The 16,636-nt window shown below is 50.7% G+C and overlaps 1 protein-coding gene across 3 annotated transcripts in view; it reads right to left on the bottom strand.

Annotated features, from left to right (window-relative positions):
- The window catches only part of uba1 (ubiquitin-like modifier activating enzyme 1), a 416,000-nt gene that overhangs the window by 218,948 nt on the left and 180,416 nt on the right, over nucleotides 1-16,636 (bottom strand). For all 3 annotated transcript variants that reach the window (XM_072472935.1, XM_072472934.1, XM_072472936.1), the window contains exon 19: nucleotides 1,550-1,751. In XM_072472935.1, coding sequence (XP_072329036.1) covers nucleotides 1,550-1,751 — 202 coding nt within the window. The remainder of the gene's footprint in view (nucleotides 1-1,549; nucleotides 1,752-16,636) is intronic.

Below are 16,636 nucleotides of genomic sequence, written 5' to 3'. Positions count from 1 at the left end.
CTGCCTCTCACTAATACGTCCATTTGCTTCCAAATGGGAGTAGATCCTGTCTCGAAGAATTCTCTCCAGTAATTTCCCTACCACTGAAGTAAGGCTCACCGGCCTGTAGTTCCCGGGATTATCCCTGCCACCCTTCTTAAACAGAGGAACAACATTGGCTATTCTCCAGTCCTCCGGGACATCCCCTGAAGACAGCGAGGATCCAAAGATTTCTGTCAAGGCCTCAGCAATTTCCTCTCCAGCCTCCTTCAGTATTCTGGGGTAGATCCCATCCGGCCCTGGGGACTTATCTACCTTAATATTTTTTAAGACACCCAACACCTCGTCTTTTTGGATCACAATGTGACCCAGGCTATCTACACCCCCTTCTCCAGACTCAACATCTACCAATTCCTTCTCTTTGGTGAATACTGATGCAAAGTATTCATTTAGTACCTCGCCCATTTCCTCTGGCTCCACACATAGATTCCCTTGCCTATCCTTCAGTGGGCCAACCCTTTCCCTGGCTACCCTCTTACTTTTTATGTAAGTGTAAAAAGCCTTGGGATTTTCCTTAACCCTATTTGCCAATGCCTTTTCATGACCCCTTCTAGCCCTTCTGACTCCTTGCTTAAGTTCCTTCCTACTTTCCTTATATGCCACACAGGCTTCGTCTGTTCCCAGCCTTTTAGCCCTGACAAATGCCTCCTTTTTCTTTTTGACGAGGCCTACAATATCACTCGTCATCCAAGGTTCCCGAAAATTGCCGTATTTATCTTTCTTCCTCACAGGAACATGCCTGTCCTGTATTCCTTTCAACTGACACTTGAAAGCCTCCCACATGTCAGATGTTGATTTGCCCTCAAACATCCGCCCCCAATCTATGTTCTTCAGTTCCCGCCTAATATTGTTATAATTAGCCTTCCCCCAATTTAGCACATTCATCCTCGGACCACTCTTATCCTTGTCCACCAGTACTTTAAAACTTACTGAATTGTGGTCACTGTTACCGAAATGCTCCCCTACTGAAACATCTACCACCTGGCCGGGCTCATTCCCCAATACCAGGTCCAGTACCGCCCCTTCCCTAGTTGGACTGTTTACATATTGTTTTAAGAAGCCCTCCTGGATGCTCCTTACAAACTCTGCCCCGTCTAAGCCCCTGGCACTAAGTGAGTCCCAGTCAATATTGGGGAAGTTGAAGTCTCCCATCACCACAACCCTGTTGTTTTTACTCTTTTCCAAAATCTGTCTACCTATCTGCTCCTCTATCTCCCGCTGGCTGTTGGGAGGCCTGTAGTATACCCCCAACATTGTGACTGCACCCTTCTTATTCCTGATCTCTACCCATATAGCCTCACTGCCCTCTGAGGTGTCCTCTCGCTGTATAGCTGTGATACCTTAGGAGGGGTTATTGGCTTACGGGGATAGGGTGGAAGTGATGGCTTAAGTGGGTCGGTGCAGACTCGATGGGCTGAATGGGCTCCTTCGGCACTGTATGTTCTATGAAAGGAGAACGTCATTGAAAACGTGACCAGCTGGTTGAGAATAAAGAACAATGGGAAGGTACCTTTATCTCTCGTCGGTGAACTTTCAGCCGCCTCCATCTCTGCATCGCTGGTGTGGATTGTCACCCCTGATTTTGGAGTAAATGGAGGAACATCAATGGACTGAAGTATCTGCTGGATTGCCGCCCTGTCCTGACACCCCGGTATGAAATAGTTGTCCGCATACAGATTAGCTGCTGCGACAACGTAGTCCATGTGGAGGGCCTGCCAACACAAGGAGAGAATGATCAGCCATGTGTGCCCAATGCAGTGCGAAAAATAGACCAAGCTAGTGCAGGAAAGTAGTTAAAATAGAAGTACAACAGTCAAAAATGTGAACTTGTACATACTTGTTAATGTTTACACCCATGTACAAACGTATAGTCGTAGCATAAGGAATCTCAGGTATGCAGACAACACCACTCATCCCAGCACAAAGAAAGGTCTAGAAACTATGGCAGGTCCAGCCAAGAGACACAGTGAATCTTTTGGAGTGAACATAAATGAGGCAAAGACCAACGTTATGGCTCTAAATGGAAATGGAAATGTCAAGATTGGAAGTACTGAGGTAGATAGAAGCTGTGGCCGACTTCTAATATTTGGGCTCAATGATAAAAGGCAAAGTTACATCCAAGGTCGGAAACCAGATTAGATTAGCTACAGCATGGCGGCGTGACCAGTGACTTAAGTAACGCCTGCAAGTCAAAAAACAAGTTGTGGACTTGCAGGCGCTACTTAAGTCACTGGTCACACCACCATGAAGTTGGCAAAATGTCCGGGGCAGTCATTAGTGTGGAGTGTGTAATGATATGTATATAGGTACGCCAATGAAGGGTTAATTATTACATCTAAGTGTAATTCAATCACAAGAGGGCATCACCAGTTCCGAGTATGAATATCAGACCTCAGGGCATCTTGGGTAGTGTTTGCAGAGGAGAAGTATTGATCAGAGCACGAGGAGTAGTTTAGATTAGAGAGAAGTAGCACGAGGACATCATTAGTTGATACTAGATTATAGATTACTGTTGAACAGATTAAATCTTACTTTATTATTAGTTATAGCTCTGTAGAGTGTGCAAACTCAATTTAATTTAATCGTTATTCAATAAATTAGATTTGTTTTAATCTAAAGATTGGTGGTTTCTTTATATCATCAACTCATCAGACCATTCTGAGTTATAAGGCAAAGAATAAAGACATATTACCGCAAAGTGTAATATAACAGAGTGTTGCGCTCGATGGATGTGAGAGTGTCGGATTCTGAAGGAAGAGGGTGAGAGGAGGAGAAGAGTTTTTGAAATGTGGGTAATGGTGGACGATGCCCAGAATCAATTGGTTGGACAGAAAAAACAAATGAGTGGGTTAGAAGATCAAGGGGAGAGGTTCAGGAATCCAAATGGTGGCGAAGAACAGTTAGAGAGAGAAGGACAGCCAAGAACTGACATTGGAAATAAAAAGCCGGCAGCCTTGCCCTGGAAACAGTTGGAGGAGAAATTGGGGGTAAAAACAAAAGAGGACAAAGAAATATCGGATGGGTAGATAAGATTGAGACGTGGGCTGAGGGAGGCTTGAAGAAAACCAAATAATAAGCAAGGTGATGGCACTGGTCCCAGTAAGTACAAACACACCAATGCCTAATTTCTCCCAAATTTTCAAATATAACCGTGTGCTCCAAAACGTCTTGCTTAAAAGAGCTTTGCAGAGCTTGATCAAAACAGAACAAGCTTTAATGTTGCAGCTTGTTTGGGTTGTCCTCAGTGATAAACTGACTTTTGTGCCTGTCCGTCATTGGTCATATTTAGTTCTGCCCAATACTGCATTCGAACACGAGGGGGGAAAAGGGAAGGAGGCCCAGGATGTGACGATGGGAGACTGCCCACTAAACATTCGAGGAGGCCTCTCAACCAAATTGAATTGCCGGCATCACAAATCACGATCTACAGCCGGGGAGAGAAATATTTCCAGATAAGTCAAAGTCGATGTCTAGATTCTGCTCCCTCTGCAATCAGGTTCTATGCCCAACTTTGCAGTTTGTCTGTAAGTTAGATTTCCACCTGGTATGCTGCATTCGGGCAGGACTATTCAGGAGAGATGTTAGGAAGCATATCTACACTCGTATGAGGAACAGTTGAGACTCTGGGTCTGTACTCGTTGGAGTATAGAAGGTTGAGGCAGGATCTTATTGAAACTTACAGGATACTGCGAGGCCTGGATAGAGTGGACGTGGAGAGGATGTTTCCACTTGCAGGAAAAACTAGAACCAGAGGACACCATCTCAGACTAAAGGGGCGATCTTTTAAAACAGAGATGAGGAGAGTTTCTCCAGCCAGAGGTGGTGAATCTGTGGAACTCTTTGCTGCAGAAGACTGTGGAGGCCAAATCACTGAGTGTCTTTAAGACAGTGATAGATAGGTTCTTGATTAATCAGGGATCAGGGGTTATGGGGAAAAGGCAGGAGAATGGGGATGAGAAAATTATCAACCGTGATTAAATGGCGGAGCAGACTCGATGGGCCGAGTGGCCTAATTCTGCTCTTATGTCTTCTGGTTTTATGGTCTTAGAGGTTTGGAACTCTCTCCCACAAACGACAATTGTTAGATCAGTTGTTGATTTTAAATCTGAGATAGATTTTTGATAAGCAAAGATATTAAGGGATATGGGCAGATATATGGAGTTAGGTCACAGATCAGCCATGATCTCATTGAATGGTGGGACAGGCTCGATGGGCTGAATGGCCTGTTCCTGTTCTGATGTATTGCCAGGTATTCAGAGATATTTTTGTGCCACGTGGACATATTGGAGTTGAGACATGGGCCGGAAATACCACAGTCCCGCTCTTCCACTGTAACTGTGGCAATTGGGAACTGTCCCTCGCTGCTGAGAAGGTATCCTGATTCCACTGTGGGTGCGAACACCCGAATCAGCAGCTCTTTGGCAATCACAAGGGGTGGTGGGAAAGGTGAGGGGTCGTGAAGGGCAAACAAAAATGAAACCCGTGCGCATGAATCGGGCTCCTTGGTTAGGCTTCTACCATCTGCACTGTTCCGGGCCTTCGTTGCTGCTGCCAACAGGACGATGCCCATCTTTTGCTGGCGCCTTGGGTGGTTCAGGACCCAGGTTATGGGAGCACCCAGTGAAAAATTCCATCCTGCTGGCTCCCCGTCCTTTCAGGATTTTAGGAGCGCAAAAGAGATTCCACCCACTCCTACCCAAAATGAAACTTCTGTTCCGGGAGCAAAATGCGACAGAAATCGAAAATATTCTGAAAATGCTGGAAATACTCAGGAACCCAGGCGAGTCTGCAGAGGGAGAAAGGGAGCATTTCAGGGGCGAGATTCTCCGACCCCCCCGCCGGGTCGGAGAATCGCCAGGGGCTGGCGTGAATCCCGCCCCCGCCGGTTGCCGAATTCTCCACCACCGGATATTCGGCGGGGGCGGGAATCGCGGCGCGCCGGTTGGCGGGCCCCCCCCACGCGATTCTCCGGCCCGGATCCCCGCGATTCTCCGGCCCGGATGGGCCGAAGTCCCGCCGCTAAAATGCCTGTCCCGCCGGCGTAGATTAAACCACCTACCCTACCGGCGGGACAAGGCGGCGCGGGCGGGCTCCGGGGTCCTGGGGGGGCACGGGGCGATCTGGCCCCGGGGGGTGCCCCCACGGTGGCCTGGCCCGCGATCGGGGCCCACCGATCCGCGGGCGGGCCTGTGCCGTGGGGGCACTGTTTCCCTTCCGCCTTCGCCACGGTATCCACCATGGCGGAGGCGGAAGAGACTCCCTCCACTGTGCATGCGTGGGAATGCCGTCAGCGGCCGCTGATGCTCCTGCGCATGCGCCGCCCGGAGATGTCATTTCCGCGCCAGCTGGCGGGGCACCAAAGGCCTTTTCCGCCAGCTGGCGGGGCGGAAATTTGTCCGGCGTGGGCCTAGCCCCTTAAGGTTGGGGCTCGGCCCCCAAAGATGCGGAGCATTCCGCACCTTTGGGGCGGCGCGATGCCCGACTGATTTGCGCCATTTTGGGCGCCAGTCGGCGGACATCGCGCCGATACTGGAGAATTTCGCTCCAGATCTCTGAACATCCTTCAGAACTGGGAAAAAATTGAAATGTAATAGGCTTTCAACGAGGGAAACGTGCGGGAGGGGCAAAGGTGACGGAAAGAACTAAATATAAAGGGCGGGATTTTCCGGCCGCGTTCGCCCGCAGGCCGGAGAATCCCACCTGAGGTCCATTCTACGCGGCTCATCCGTGGCGTTCTTGAGGCGGGCGGGGTGGGAGAAACCAGACCAGAGTCTGTAATCGGGTGGGGCAGGAGAGATTAAATTACCAAAGAATTAGTCGCCCAGGGTCAAATAGAGGGCAATGGGGCAAGAAAAGAAACAAAAACTGTGGGCGGTATTCTCTGACCCCCCGCTGGGTGGGAGAATCGGCGGGGGTCGGTGTGAATCCCGCCCCCGCCGTCCTCCCAATTCTCCCACCCCCCAAAAACTGGGGCGAAATTCTCCCCAAACGGTCCGATGTCCGCCGACTGGCGCCCAAAACGGCGCCAATCAGACGGGCATCGCGCCGCCCCAAAGGTGCGGAATGCTCCGCATCTTTGGGGGCTGAGCCCCAACATTGAGGGGCTAGGCCGGCGCCGGAGGGATTTCCGCCCCGCCAGCTGGCGGAAACGGCCTTTGTTGCCCCGCCAGCTGGCGCGGAAATGACATGTCGGGGCGGCGCATGCGCGGGAGGGACAGCGGCCGCTGACAGTTTCCCGCGCATGCGCAGTGGGGTGAGTCTCTTCCGCCTCCGCCATGGTGGAGACCGTTACGGAGGCGGAAGGGAAAGAGTGCCCCCACAGCACAGGCCCGCCCGCGTATCGGTGGGCCCCGATTGTGGGCCAGGCCACCGTGGGGGCACCCCCCGGGGTCAGATCGCCCCGCACCCCCCCCCAGGACCCCGGAACCCGCCCACGCCGCCTTGTCCCGCCGGTAAATAGGTACTCTAATTTACGCCGGCGGGACAGGCAATTTATCGGCGGGACTTCGGCCCATCCGGGCCGGAGAATCGAGCGGGGGGGGTCCCGCCAACCGGCGCGGCACGATTCCCACCCCCGCCGAATATCCGGTACCGGAGACTTCGGCAACCGGCGGGGGCGGGATTCATGGCGGCCAATGGCCATTCTACGACCCGTTGGGGGGGGTCGGTGAATGACGCCCCTGGTCCGGCATGAGTCGCGCCGCCCGCCTCGGAGAATGACGGGGTCCGGCGCGACTCAGTGGCCACCGGGGTCGCCCAAATTCTCGGCAGATTGGCCATGTTAAATTGCCCCTTATTTGGAAAGAAAATAATTGGGTACCCTAAATTTTTTTTTTTTTTTTAAAAGGTTGTCGCGACCTGAGGGAGAGAGGGTTTGTAGAAAAGTGCCCTGCTGGTGATAATCACACCTATGGAGCTGAAATGTAAAAGCTGTTGGGTAGTGCTCCTCACCTACATTGAATGAATAAAGAAGAGAATACTGCAGAACTATGTAGCTATGTAATGTGTAAATCATATCTTTGTTGTACCTACTATTTAAAGCAAAATTAATTTTTTAACTTGAAGCATCAGTTGACTGCTAATTCATGTTTAATTTGCATTGGGTCAGCCGTGTTAAATTAAACGCTACAAAAGTGGAAGCTTGCTGGTAATTACTTCACTGGAGGGCGGGGGACGGGGTTAATCAGTAAATTTGGTTGTTTGGTTGGGAATCAAAACAGGGTCGATTATGAAATGGACGAGGGTGTTGCCGGCGGAATGGTCCCTTTGAAATTCTGAAATGGGAGTGGAGGTGAAGATGGTTTGGAGCTGGCTCCTGGTGCCACCATGCCACCCGGAATTTAATTGCTTGACGTTTGGCAGCCGTACCTTCAGTTGCCCAGTTCCTAAACTCTGAAATGTCCTCCCGAAATGTCTTTGCCTCTCCAACTCCCTCTCCTCCTTTAGGATGCTGTTTAAATGCTGTAGGCTTCACTCGATGCCGGTGCCTATGTATTTACATTGTGAACCTTGGACGGGATTCTCCGCTCACCGGCGAGGTGGGCCGTACCGGCACCGAGGAGTAGCGTGAACGACTCCGGCGTCGGGCCGCCCCGAAGGTGCGGAATCCTCCGCACCTTCGGGGCCTAGGCCACACCGGAGTGTTTGGCGGCGAAGGGCCTCCACTGGCCAGCGTGTGTTGGTCCATGCGCGGGAGCGCCAGCGTGTTCTGGCGTGTGCGCAAACCGCTGGCGTGATCCCAGCGCATGCGCAGGGGGTTTATTCTCCGCGCCGGCCATCGCGGAGGTTCACAGCGGCCGGCGCGGAGTGAGAGTGCCCCCACGGCACAGGCCCGCCCGCGGATCGGCGGGCCCCGGTCGTGGGCCAGGCCACCGTGGGTGCCATCACCCGGGGCCAGATTCCCCTGCGCACCCCTCCCCCCTCCCACCGGAGGACTCCGCAGGCCGCCCGCAGAGCCAGGTCCCGCTGGTAAGAACCTTGCGTAATTTACGCCGGCGGGACTGGCTGAAAACGGGCGGCCGCTCAGCCCATCGCGGGGCGGAGAATCGCCAGGGGGGCCGCTGCCAGCGGCCGCTGACTGGCGCGGCGCGATTCCCGGCCCCACCAAAGCCCCGACACCGGAGAATCCGGCAGCCGGGTGCGGGGCGGATTCTCCGGCCCGGCCCGGGGGTCGGGGGGGGGGGGGGGGGGGGGCGGGCGGATAATCCCGCCCCTTGTGTTGCCCTATTATGTATTTTATTTTCATGTACTAAATGATCTGTTGAGCTGCTCGCAGAAAAATACTTTTCACTGTACCTCGGTACACGTGACAATTAACAAATCAAGTCCAATCCAAAACCTAATTACTTGACAAAGCCTTTTGTCACCTGTCCTTATATCTCGGTACATGGCTCAGTGTCGAATTGTGTTTGATCATGCCTCTTCTGAAGCAAGTTTGGGACCCATTCCTCCATTAAAAATGCGATATTAGCACAACTTCTTGTTGGAATGTCGGAAAGAACAAAACCAGGATTAACAAGAATTGGACAAAGCCAATGAGTCTCACAGGTCTTGTTTTTATTGAAAGGTTGGGAAAGCTTTTCTGCTTTGATGTGTACGGTTTAATGGTTTGTCTGGGGAACATCTACCTCCAATCCTACACACCTGGCAGGATTTACACCTCAGCTGCAATTCTAAAAAATAGCGTACAAAGCCGGGCCCATGAAGATTGCGCTTCTGGCGTCGGTGGAATGATCTGGAAGGCCTGTGTTATTAGGTTTGTCCACATCCTGGTGGTCCAAGTGCTGGGACTAGGTCAGTGGTGGGCAACCTGAGGCCTGGGGGCCACATGCGGCGCATCAGGGTTCAGAGTGCGGCCTACTAGACATTTTGTTGACATTTGCCCATGCACAGGGTCGCCACATTCCGCTGATTTCTGTCCATGAAGTTTTTTCCACCGATGGGAATGAAGTGACACACATGCAAAACAAGGACAATTTCAATCTTGCGGCCCACTGAGATGAAGGAGGGTCACTCATGCGGCCCACTCACCAGCCTAGGGTTGTCCATCACTGAACTCGGTTCTCCTGGTTCATAACGGAGGAAGAATCGAAAGTGAAATGAACAAAAGGAGAACAGTAAAAAAGAAAGTAGGAGCTACCACGGGAAACGGATTATCAAAGGGACCGAGAGCAGCAGGATTGGGAAAATCTGACAGAATGTGTATGGACGAACTATAACAATTAATCACACCGCTCCTCCACTGGCAAACACGGGGATGTTGACTCTGGACTTCTGCAGCCAGCTGTAATACTCGAACAGAAAATACATCTGTGCCTCAAAAGCACCTGCAAAATGCATACAGATAAAGGCCAGCGCACAAGCTGTTAAATAGCAGCCAATCCGATTCAGAGGGGATAATAAAACCTCCCGTGCTGATATTTCCTGAATTAACACTTCAAAGAAATCCACTATCTGCCAAACCCGATATGGCACTATACAAATGCAAGGATTAGTGGAGTTACGGGACAGCAATTCATTCATCGTGTTTAGATTGCATCACTGGGGTGAGGCAACAAGGTCAAATTATTCCTTCATCCCACCCACCTTGAACTCCCCAATATAAACGAGTTATCATCTGTCTATTGTTCCATTCATCTCCCTGTTGTCGGAGAGCAAGTATGCATCCTCCCTTCTTGATTTACCATTTGATCTTCTGTTATTCTTGGAACCTGTGACGGAGCCCTGTGGGCGGTTTTGAAGGTATACCATTGCAGCCAGTACAAAATGCGGCAGTTAATGTTGGGTGCTGCCCTGAGCAGCACAATTGCTTCACAGCGCCAGGGTCCCAGGTTCGATTCCCACTTGGGCCACTGTCTGTGCGGAGTCTGCACGTTCTCCCCGTGGCTGCGTGGGTTTCCTCCGGGTGCTCCGGTTTCCTCCCACAAGTCCTGAAAGACGTGCTGTTAGGTGAATTGGACATTCTGAATTCTCCCTCTGTGTACCCGAGCAGGCGGCGGAATGTGACGACTAGGGGCTTTTCACAGTAACTTCATTGCAGTGTTAACGTAAGCCCACTTGTGACAATAAAGATTATTTTTTAAAAAATTAGCCAGCATCACACAGGCTTGGAGCCATTGACAGAATTCACCCTCCCCCCCTCTCCCACCATCTCAGGCCCCAACCCCCACCACTAGGCCGCTGAGTTCCTCATCTCAGCCAGCTCACCACAGGAAGGTCCCAAGGGGGTGGCCACGAGCTTTTCTCCCTCTTCTCAGACGCTACGAAAGGAAAAACCTGACGGGAACTCGGTCAGAGATGTGCACCCTGGGCTAAATCGCTGGCTTTGAAAGACGACCAAGGCAGGCCAGCAGCACGGTTCGATTTCCGTACCAGCCTCCCCGAACAGGCGCCGGAATGTGGCGACTAGGGGCTTTTCACAGTAACTTCATTTGAAGCCTACTTGTGACAATAAGCGATTTCAATTTCATTTTATTTTCATGTCTCCCTGATGGTTGGCTGAGAGGAGTGTTGGCGAGGTTGTGGGGCACCAGACAGCTAGCCTTTGGAAAAACACAGAAGGAAGGTGTGAGGTGTTTGCACTCAAAAGATAAAAGTAAAAGTTCCAACTGTCAAACGTGACATCAACTTTCCTAAAAGCACTGCAGACCCTTGTGCAATTGTGGGTTCCCTCAATGTGTTGCTTCATGTGGGTGCAGCCCCGTTGCACTCCTTCATAAATTAATCGCGAATGCAGAATGAGGTCACTGCAAATACGACAAAGCTGGATACCCCAGTCTTATCCTGAATTCAAACCAAGTTCCAGGAAAGTGAAATCAGAACTCTTGAGAAAACCTGATGGATGAAAGACACGAGGTGGACAGATTCTTGACTAACAAGGGAGTCAAAGGTCATTCCGGGCTAGGTAGGAGTGAGGCCACAGGATCAGCCATTGTTGAATGGTGAACCAGACCTGAGGGGCCAAATTGGCCTACTCCTCCTCCTCCTGATTTGCATATTTGTATGTTTTCTATTTGATTGATTTTCAGGCATTTGTCCCCTTTGAGGTTGCACATAGCTTCCTTTCAGTGGAGGGGATGGGGCTATCTACACTTTGGCCTTCACCACGAGTGTTGAAGAGAACTCTCGGCTACAAGTAGCAGTAGGCAGAGTGGACTAAGATCTGCTCAGTTCTCCTTACGGAGATCTGGAAAGCACTCTTGATATATGACTGAGGAGAGGGGCATCACGGTGGCGCAGTGGGTTAGCACTGCTGCCTCACGGCGCCGAGGTCCCAGTTTCGATCCCAGCTCTGGGTCACTGTCCGTGTGGAGTTTGCACATTCTCCCCGTATTTGCGTGGGTTTCGCCCCCGCAACCCAAAGATGTGCAGGGTAGGTGGATTGGCCACACTAAATTGCCCATTAATTGAAAAAAATGAATTGGGTACTCTAAATTTATTATTTTTTTAAAGAAAGAAAAAGATATATGGCTGAGGAGATTCCGCGCAGTGTTGTCACCAACCAATTTACCCAGGAACTGGCAAAAGCTCAAGTTGTCCACTGAGAGTGTGGGGAACTGAGGCTTAAGATACAGAAATTTGCAAGTCAAAATTACTGGGAACCTTACGATTGCAAAGAGGAGGTCAGAGAAGAGTTCTCCAGAACGGCCATTGCCCAGTGGTGCAAAAGTCCCATGGGAAATATCCCTGCACTGGGAACCGCCCAGAAACGTGACTAAAATCACAAACTTCGGACGGTTCCGGCTGTGTTACATCAATAGTTACCCAGAACAAGTTGGAAAAATTAAAACCACTTCTAGCTTCTGGGTAACTTTTTAATAGACTCCTACTGAGCCCCTGGGATGGGCGGGGAGGAGGGGTACTTCCTCCATTGCCTGACTGTTCCCCCATTCGATTCTCCCCACTACCTGACTACTCCCACACGGGGACACCCCCCACCAGGTCTGATTAGCAATCTATTCCCCTGCCACCATCAGGCCCCATACCCACCTTTCTCACTCCTCAAGCCCCGACACGACGTGTGCCCCCTCACCTTCATCCCCAGGGCCCGTTCCAACACACCATCCCTCCCCCTGCCCACAAGGCCTGACCCAAACCCAATACCCACAACCCCCATAGAGCCCCTCGCCCATCAAGCCGACCTTTGTTTTATTGGCTACAAAACCTAGCAGCCAGTTGTGTAAAAAAAAAAGGGGGGCATTGTTTCCTTACCTGTGACTCTACAGCCCTCGGTTCTAGGCCCCAGGGACGTGCTGCGATGCCCAGATCTCGCCTGGCCTGAGTCAGAGGATTGGGCAAGAAAGGATCACTTGGATTTCAGGGCAAGAGCCTTCGCGCGGAGTGACAACCTGACTCAGCCGCCACTCCATCGGAAGTTACGGCCCCATATGTAATCCACCAGGTGATATGGCACTCAGATCAGCCCAGTGCACACCACGGGAAAGCTAACGCAATTTGCCAGACCTGTGGCCATTCGCAAAGTTTGCAACCACACAACATGCTCAACTAAACAAACTACCTCTCAACTCAAAGGCTAGAGGGCTCCCCGCTGACACCAAGTCTGAACAGTTCTGAGAATAGAAATCCTACCAAGTGCTAGTTGACTGAAAGGAGAACTAAAAATAAACTGGAAACTTAGTCAAAAATGAAACTGCTGTGTGCCAGACCTTGCAGGTGAACTGAAAGGTTTATTAAGCCGGAAAACTGTTTGCAGTTTCGACTGATACCTGACAAGTTGGAGCAAGCCCGCACTGAGGGAGCGACTGCTGGAAGTTAAGAAGAAAACGGCGTTGCAGGACAAACAGCAATGGGAGGTGCCGTTCACTGGCATCCTCTTTCCACTGAGGCACTGGCCAACGCTAATGCAAGCCGCCCTTACAATAGCTGACACTTCCATCTTTTATCGAGCCAGCTGATCATTCCGTGGCTTTGTGACGGAGTGGGGGAGGCAGTACGTACGAGGGCAGTCACTGTGTTCCATGGTTAGACTTCAAAAGAACTCAATTTCAATAGCTGCGGGATTGTCAAGCTTATTAAAAAAAAGTTGTCCTCACACAAACTGGTCTCTCTTACTCAGCCCTTTGGTTTTTACGTTGTGTTGGCAGGGAGGCGGCCCTCTCCGTGACATTGCCAACTCTTGGATGACCCTGAGCTGACCTTCCAGCTCCAAATTCCCTCCAAAATAAAAGATTGCCCTTCTCCAGCACCGACCCAGAAAAGTGAAGCGATTAGAAACCCACATCAGAGGAGACCATTCGGTTCATCGTGGCTCTGCTGGCCCCTGAGAGAAAGCTGGCCAAATAGTCCCTGTACCCTGATCTTTTCACAGACGTCATAGCCTGCCTCTGTCCCCACCTTTGTCACCACCCCTGATGATTTAGCTATTCAACTGCTTTCCTCTCTGACCTCCCAACCTCCACTGTCGCTCGATCAGACCTCTACTCCAGGAAGGGTTGTCCCATAACCTGGCGCCTTCCATTGGCTCCCAATTCTCTAAAGCCTCAGATTTAACATTCTTATCCACTTGGAAACCTGAATTGTAGCTCCAGTATACAGGAGGTTGAGAGTAGTGAGGTCATGAGTAAGGTTTCAAAGTTGCAGGAGTGTACCGGCAGACAGGAAGATGGTTTAAAGTGTGTCTACTTCAATGCCAGGAGTATCCGGAATAAGGTGGGTGAACTTGCGGCATGGGTTGGTACCTGGGACTTCGATGTTGTGGCCATTTCGGAGACATGGATAGAGCAGGGACAGGAATGGTTGTTGCAGGTGCCGGGGTTTAGGTTTTCAGTAAGCTCAGGGAAGGTGGTAAAAGGTGGTGGGGGGGGGGGGGGGGGGTGGCATTGTTGTCAAGGACAGTATTATGGTGGCAGAAAGGACGTTTGATGAGGACTCGTCTACTGAGGTAGTATGGGCTGAGGTTAGAAACAGGAAAGGAGAGGTCACCCTGTTGGGGGTGTTCTATAGGCCTCCGAAAAGTACCAGAGATGTAGAGGAAAGGATTGCAAAGATGATCCTGGATAGGAGCGAAAGCAACAGGGTAGTTGTTATGGGGGACTTTAACTTTCCAAATATTGACTGGAAACTCTATAGTTTGAGTACTTTAGATGGGTTCATTTTTGTCCAATGTGTGCAGGAGGGTTTCCTGACACAGTATGTAGATAGGCCAACGAGAGGCGAGGCCATATTGCACTTTGGTGATAGTGACCATAATTCGATTACGTTTACTTTAATGATGGAAAGGGATAGGTATATACCGCAGGGCAATAGTTATACTGGGGGAAAGGCAATTATGGTGCGGTGAGGCAAGACTTAGGATGCATCGGATGGAGAGGAAAACTGCAGGGGATGGGCACAATGGAGATGTGGAGCTTGTTCAAGGAACAGCTACTGCGTGTCCTTGATAAGTATGTGCCTGTCAGGCAGGGAGGAAGTGGTCGAGCGAGGGAACCGTGGTTTACTAAAGCAGTCGAAACAATTGTCAAGACGAAGAAGGAGGCTTATGTAAAGATGAGACATGAAGGTTCAGTTAGAGCGCTCGAGAGTTACAAGTTAGCTAGGAAGGACCTAAAGAGAGAGCTAAGAAGAGCCAGGGGGGGACATGAGAAGTGTTTGGCAGGTAGGATCAAGGATAACCCTAAAACTTTCTATAGATATGTCAGGAATAAAAGAATGACTAGGGTAAGAGTAGGACCAGTCAAGGACAGTAGAGGGAAGTTGTGCGTGGAGTCCAAGGAGATAGGAGAGGTGCTAAATGAATATTTTTCGTGAGTATTCACACAGGAAAAAGACAATGTTGTCGAGGAGAATACTGAGATTCAGGCTATTAGATTAGAAGGGCTTGAGGTTCATAAGGAGGAGGTGTTAGCAATTCTGGAAAGTGTGAAAATAGATAAGTCCCCTGGGCCGGATGGGATTTATCCTAGGATTCTCTGGGAAGCTAGGGAGGAGATTGCTGAGCCTTTGGCTTTGATCTTTAAGTCATCTTTGTCTACAGGAATAGTGCCAGAAGACTGGAGGATAGCAAATGTTGTCCCCTTGTTCAAGAAGGGGAGTAGAGACAACCCCGGTAACTATAGACCAGTGAGCCTTACTTCTGTTGTGGGCAAGGTCTTGGAAAGGTTTATAAGAGATAGGATGTATAATCATCTGGAAAGGAATAATTTGATTAGAGATAGTCAACACGGTTTTGTGAAGGGTAGGTCGTGCCTCACAAACCTTATTGAGTTCTTTGAGAAGGTGACCTAACAGGTGGATGAGGGTGAAGCAGTTGATGTGGTGTATATGGATTTCAGTAAAGCGTTTGATAAGGTTCCCCATGGTAGACTACTGCAGAAAATACGGAGGCATGGGATTCAGGGTGATTTAGCAGTTTGGATCAGAAATTGGCTAGCTGGAAGAAGACAAAGGATGGTGGTTGATGGGAAATATTCAGACTGGAGTCCAGTTACGAGTGGTGTTCCACAAGGATCTGTTTTTGGGCCACTGCTGTTTGTAATTTTTATAAATGACCTGGACGAGGGCGTAGAAGGATGGGTGAGTAAATTTGCAGATGACACTAAAGTCGGTGGAGTTGTGGACAGTGTGGAAGGATGTTACAAGTTACAGAGGGACATAGATAAGCTGCAGCGCTGGGCTGAGAGGTGGCAAATGGAGTTTAATGCAGAAAAGTGTGAGGCGATTCATTTTGGAAGGAATAACAGGAAGACAGAGTACTGGGCTAATGGTAAGATTCTTGGTAGTGTGGATGAGCAGAGAGATCTCGTGTCCATGTACATAGATCCCTGAAAGTTGCCACCCAGGTTGAGAGGGTTGTTAAGAAGGCATACGGTGTGTTAGCTTTTATTGGTAGAGGGATTGAGTTTCGGAGCCATGAGGTCATGGTGCAGCTGTACAAAACTCTGATGCGGCCGCATTTGGAGTATTGCGTGCAATTCTGGTCGCCGCATTATAGAAAGGATGTGGAAGCATTGGAAAGGGTGCAGAGGAGATTTACCAGAATATTGCCTGGTATGGAGGGAAGATCTTGTGAGGAAAGGCTGAGGGACTTGAGGCTGTTTTCGTTAGCGAGAAGAAGGTTAAGAGGTGACTTAATTGAGGCATACAAGATGATCAGAGATTAGATAGGGTGGACAGTGAGAGCCTTTTTCTTCGGATGGTGATGTTTTGCACGAGGGGACATCGCTTTAAATTGAGGGGAGAAAGATATAGGACAGATGTCAGAGGTAGGGGGCGGGATTCTCCCCTACCCGGCGGGGCGCAGGGTTCCGGCGTAATGGAGTGGCGGGAACCACTCCGGCATCGGGCCGCCCCAAAGGTGCGGAAGTCTCAACACCTTTAGGGGCCAAGCCCTCACCTTGAGGGACTAGGCCCGCGCCGGAGCGGTTTCCGCTCCACCGGCTGGCGGGAAAGGCCTTTGGCGCCACGCCAGCCGGGGCTGAAAGGTCTTCGCCGGGCGACACATGCGCGGGAGCGTCAGCGGCTGCTGACATTATCCTCGCGCATGCGCAGGGGAGGGGGTCTCTTCCGCCTCCGTCATAGTGAAGACCATGGCGAAGGCGGAAGAAAAAGAGTGCCATCTCGGCACAGGCCCGCCCGCGGA

This window comes from Scyliorhinus torazame, chromosome 13 (assembly GCF_047496885.1).
Source record: "Scyliorhinus torazame isolate Kashiwa2021f chromosome 13, sScyTor2.1, whole genome shotgun sequence".
NCBI lineage: Eukaryota > Metazoa > Chordata > Chondrichthyes > Carcharhiniformes > Scyliorhinidae > Scyliorhinus > Scyliorhinus torazame.
This window is presented reverse-complemented; position numbering and strand designations above follow the sequence as displayed.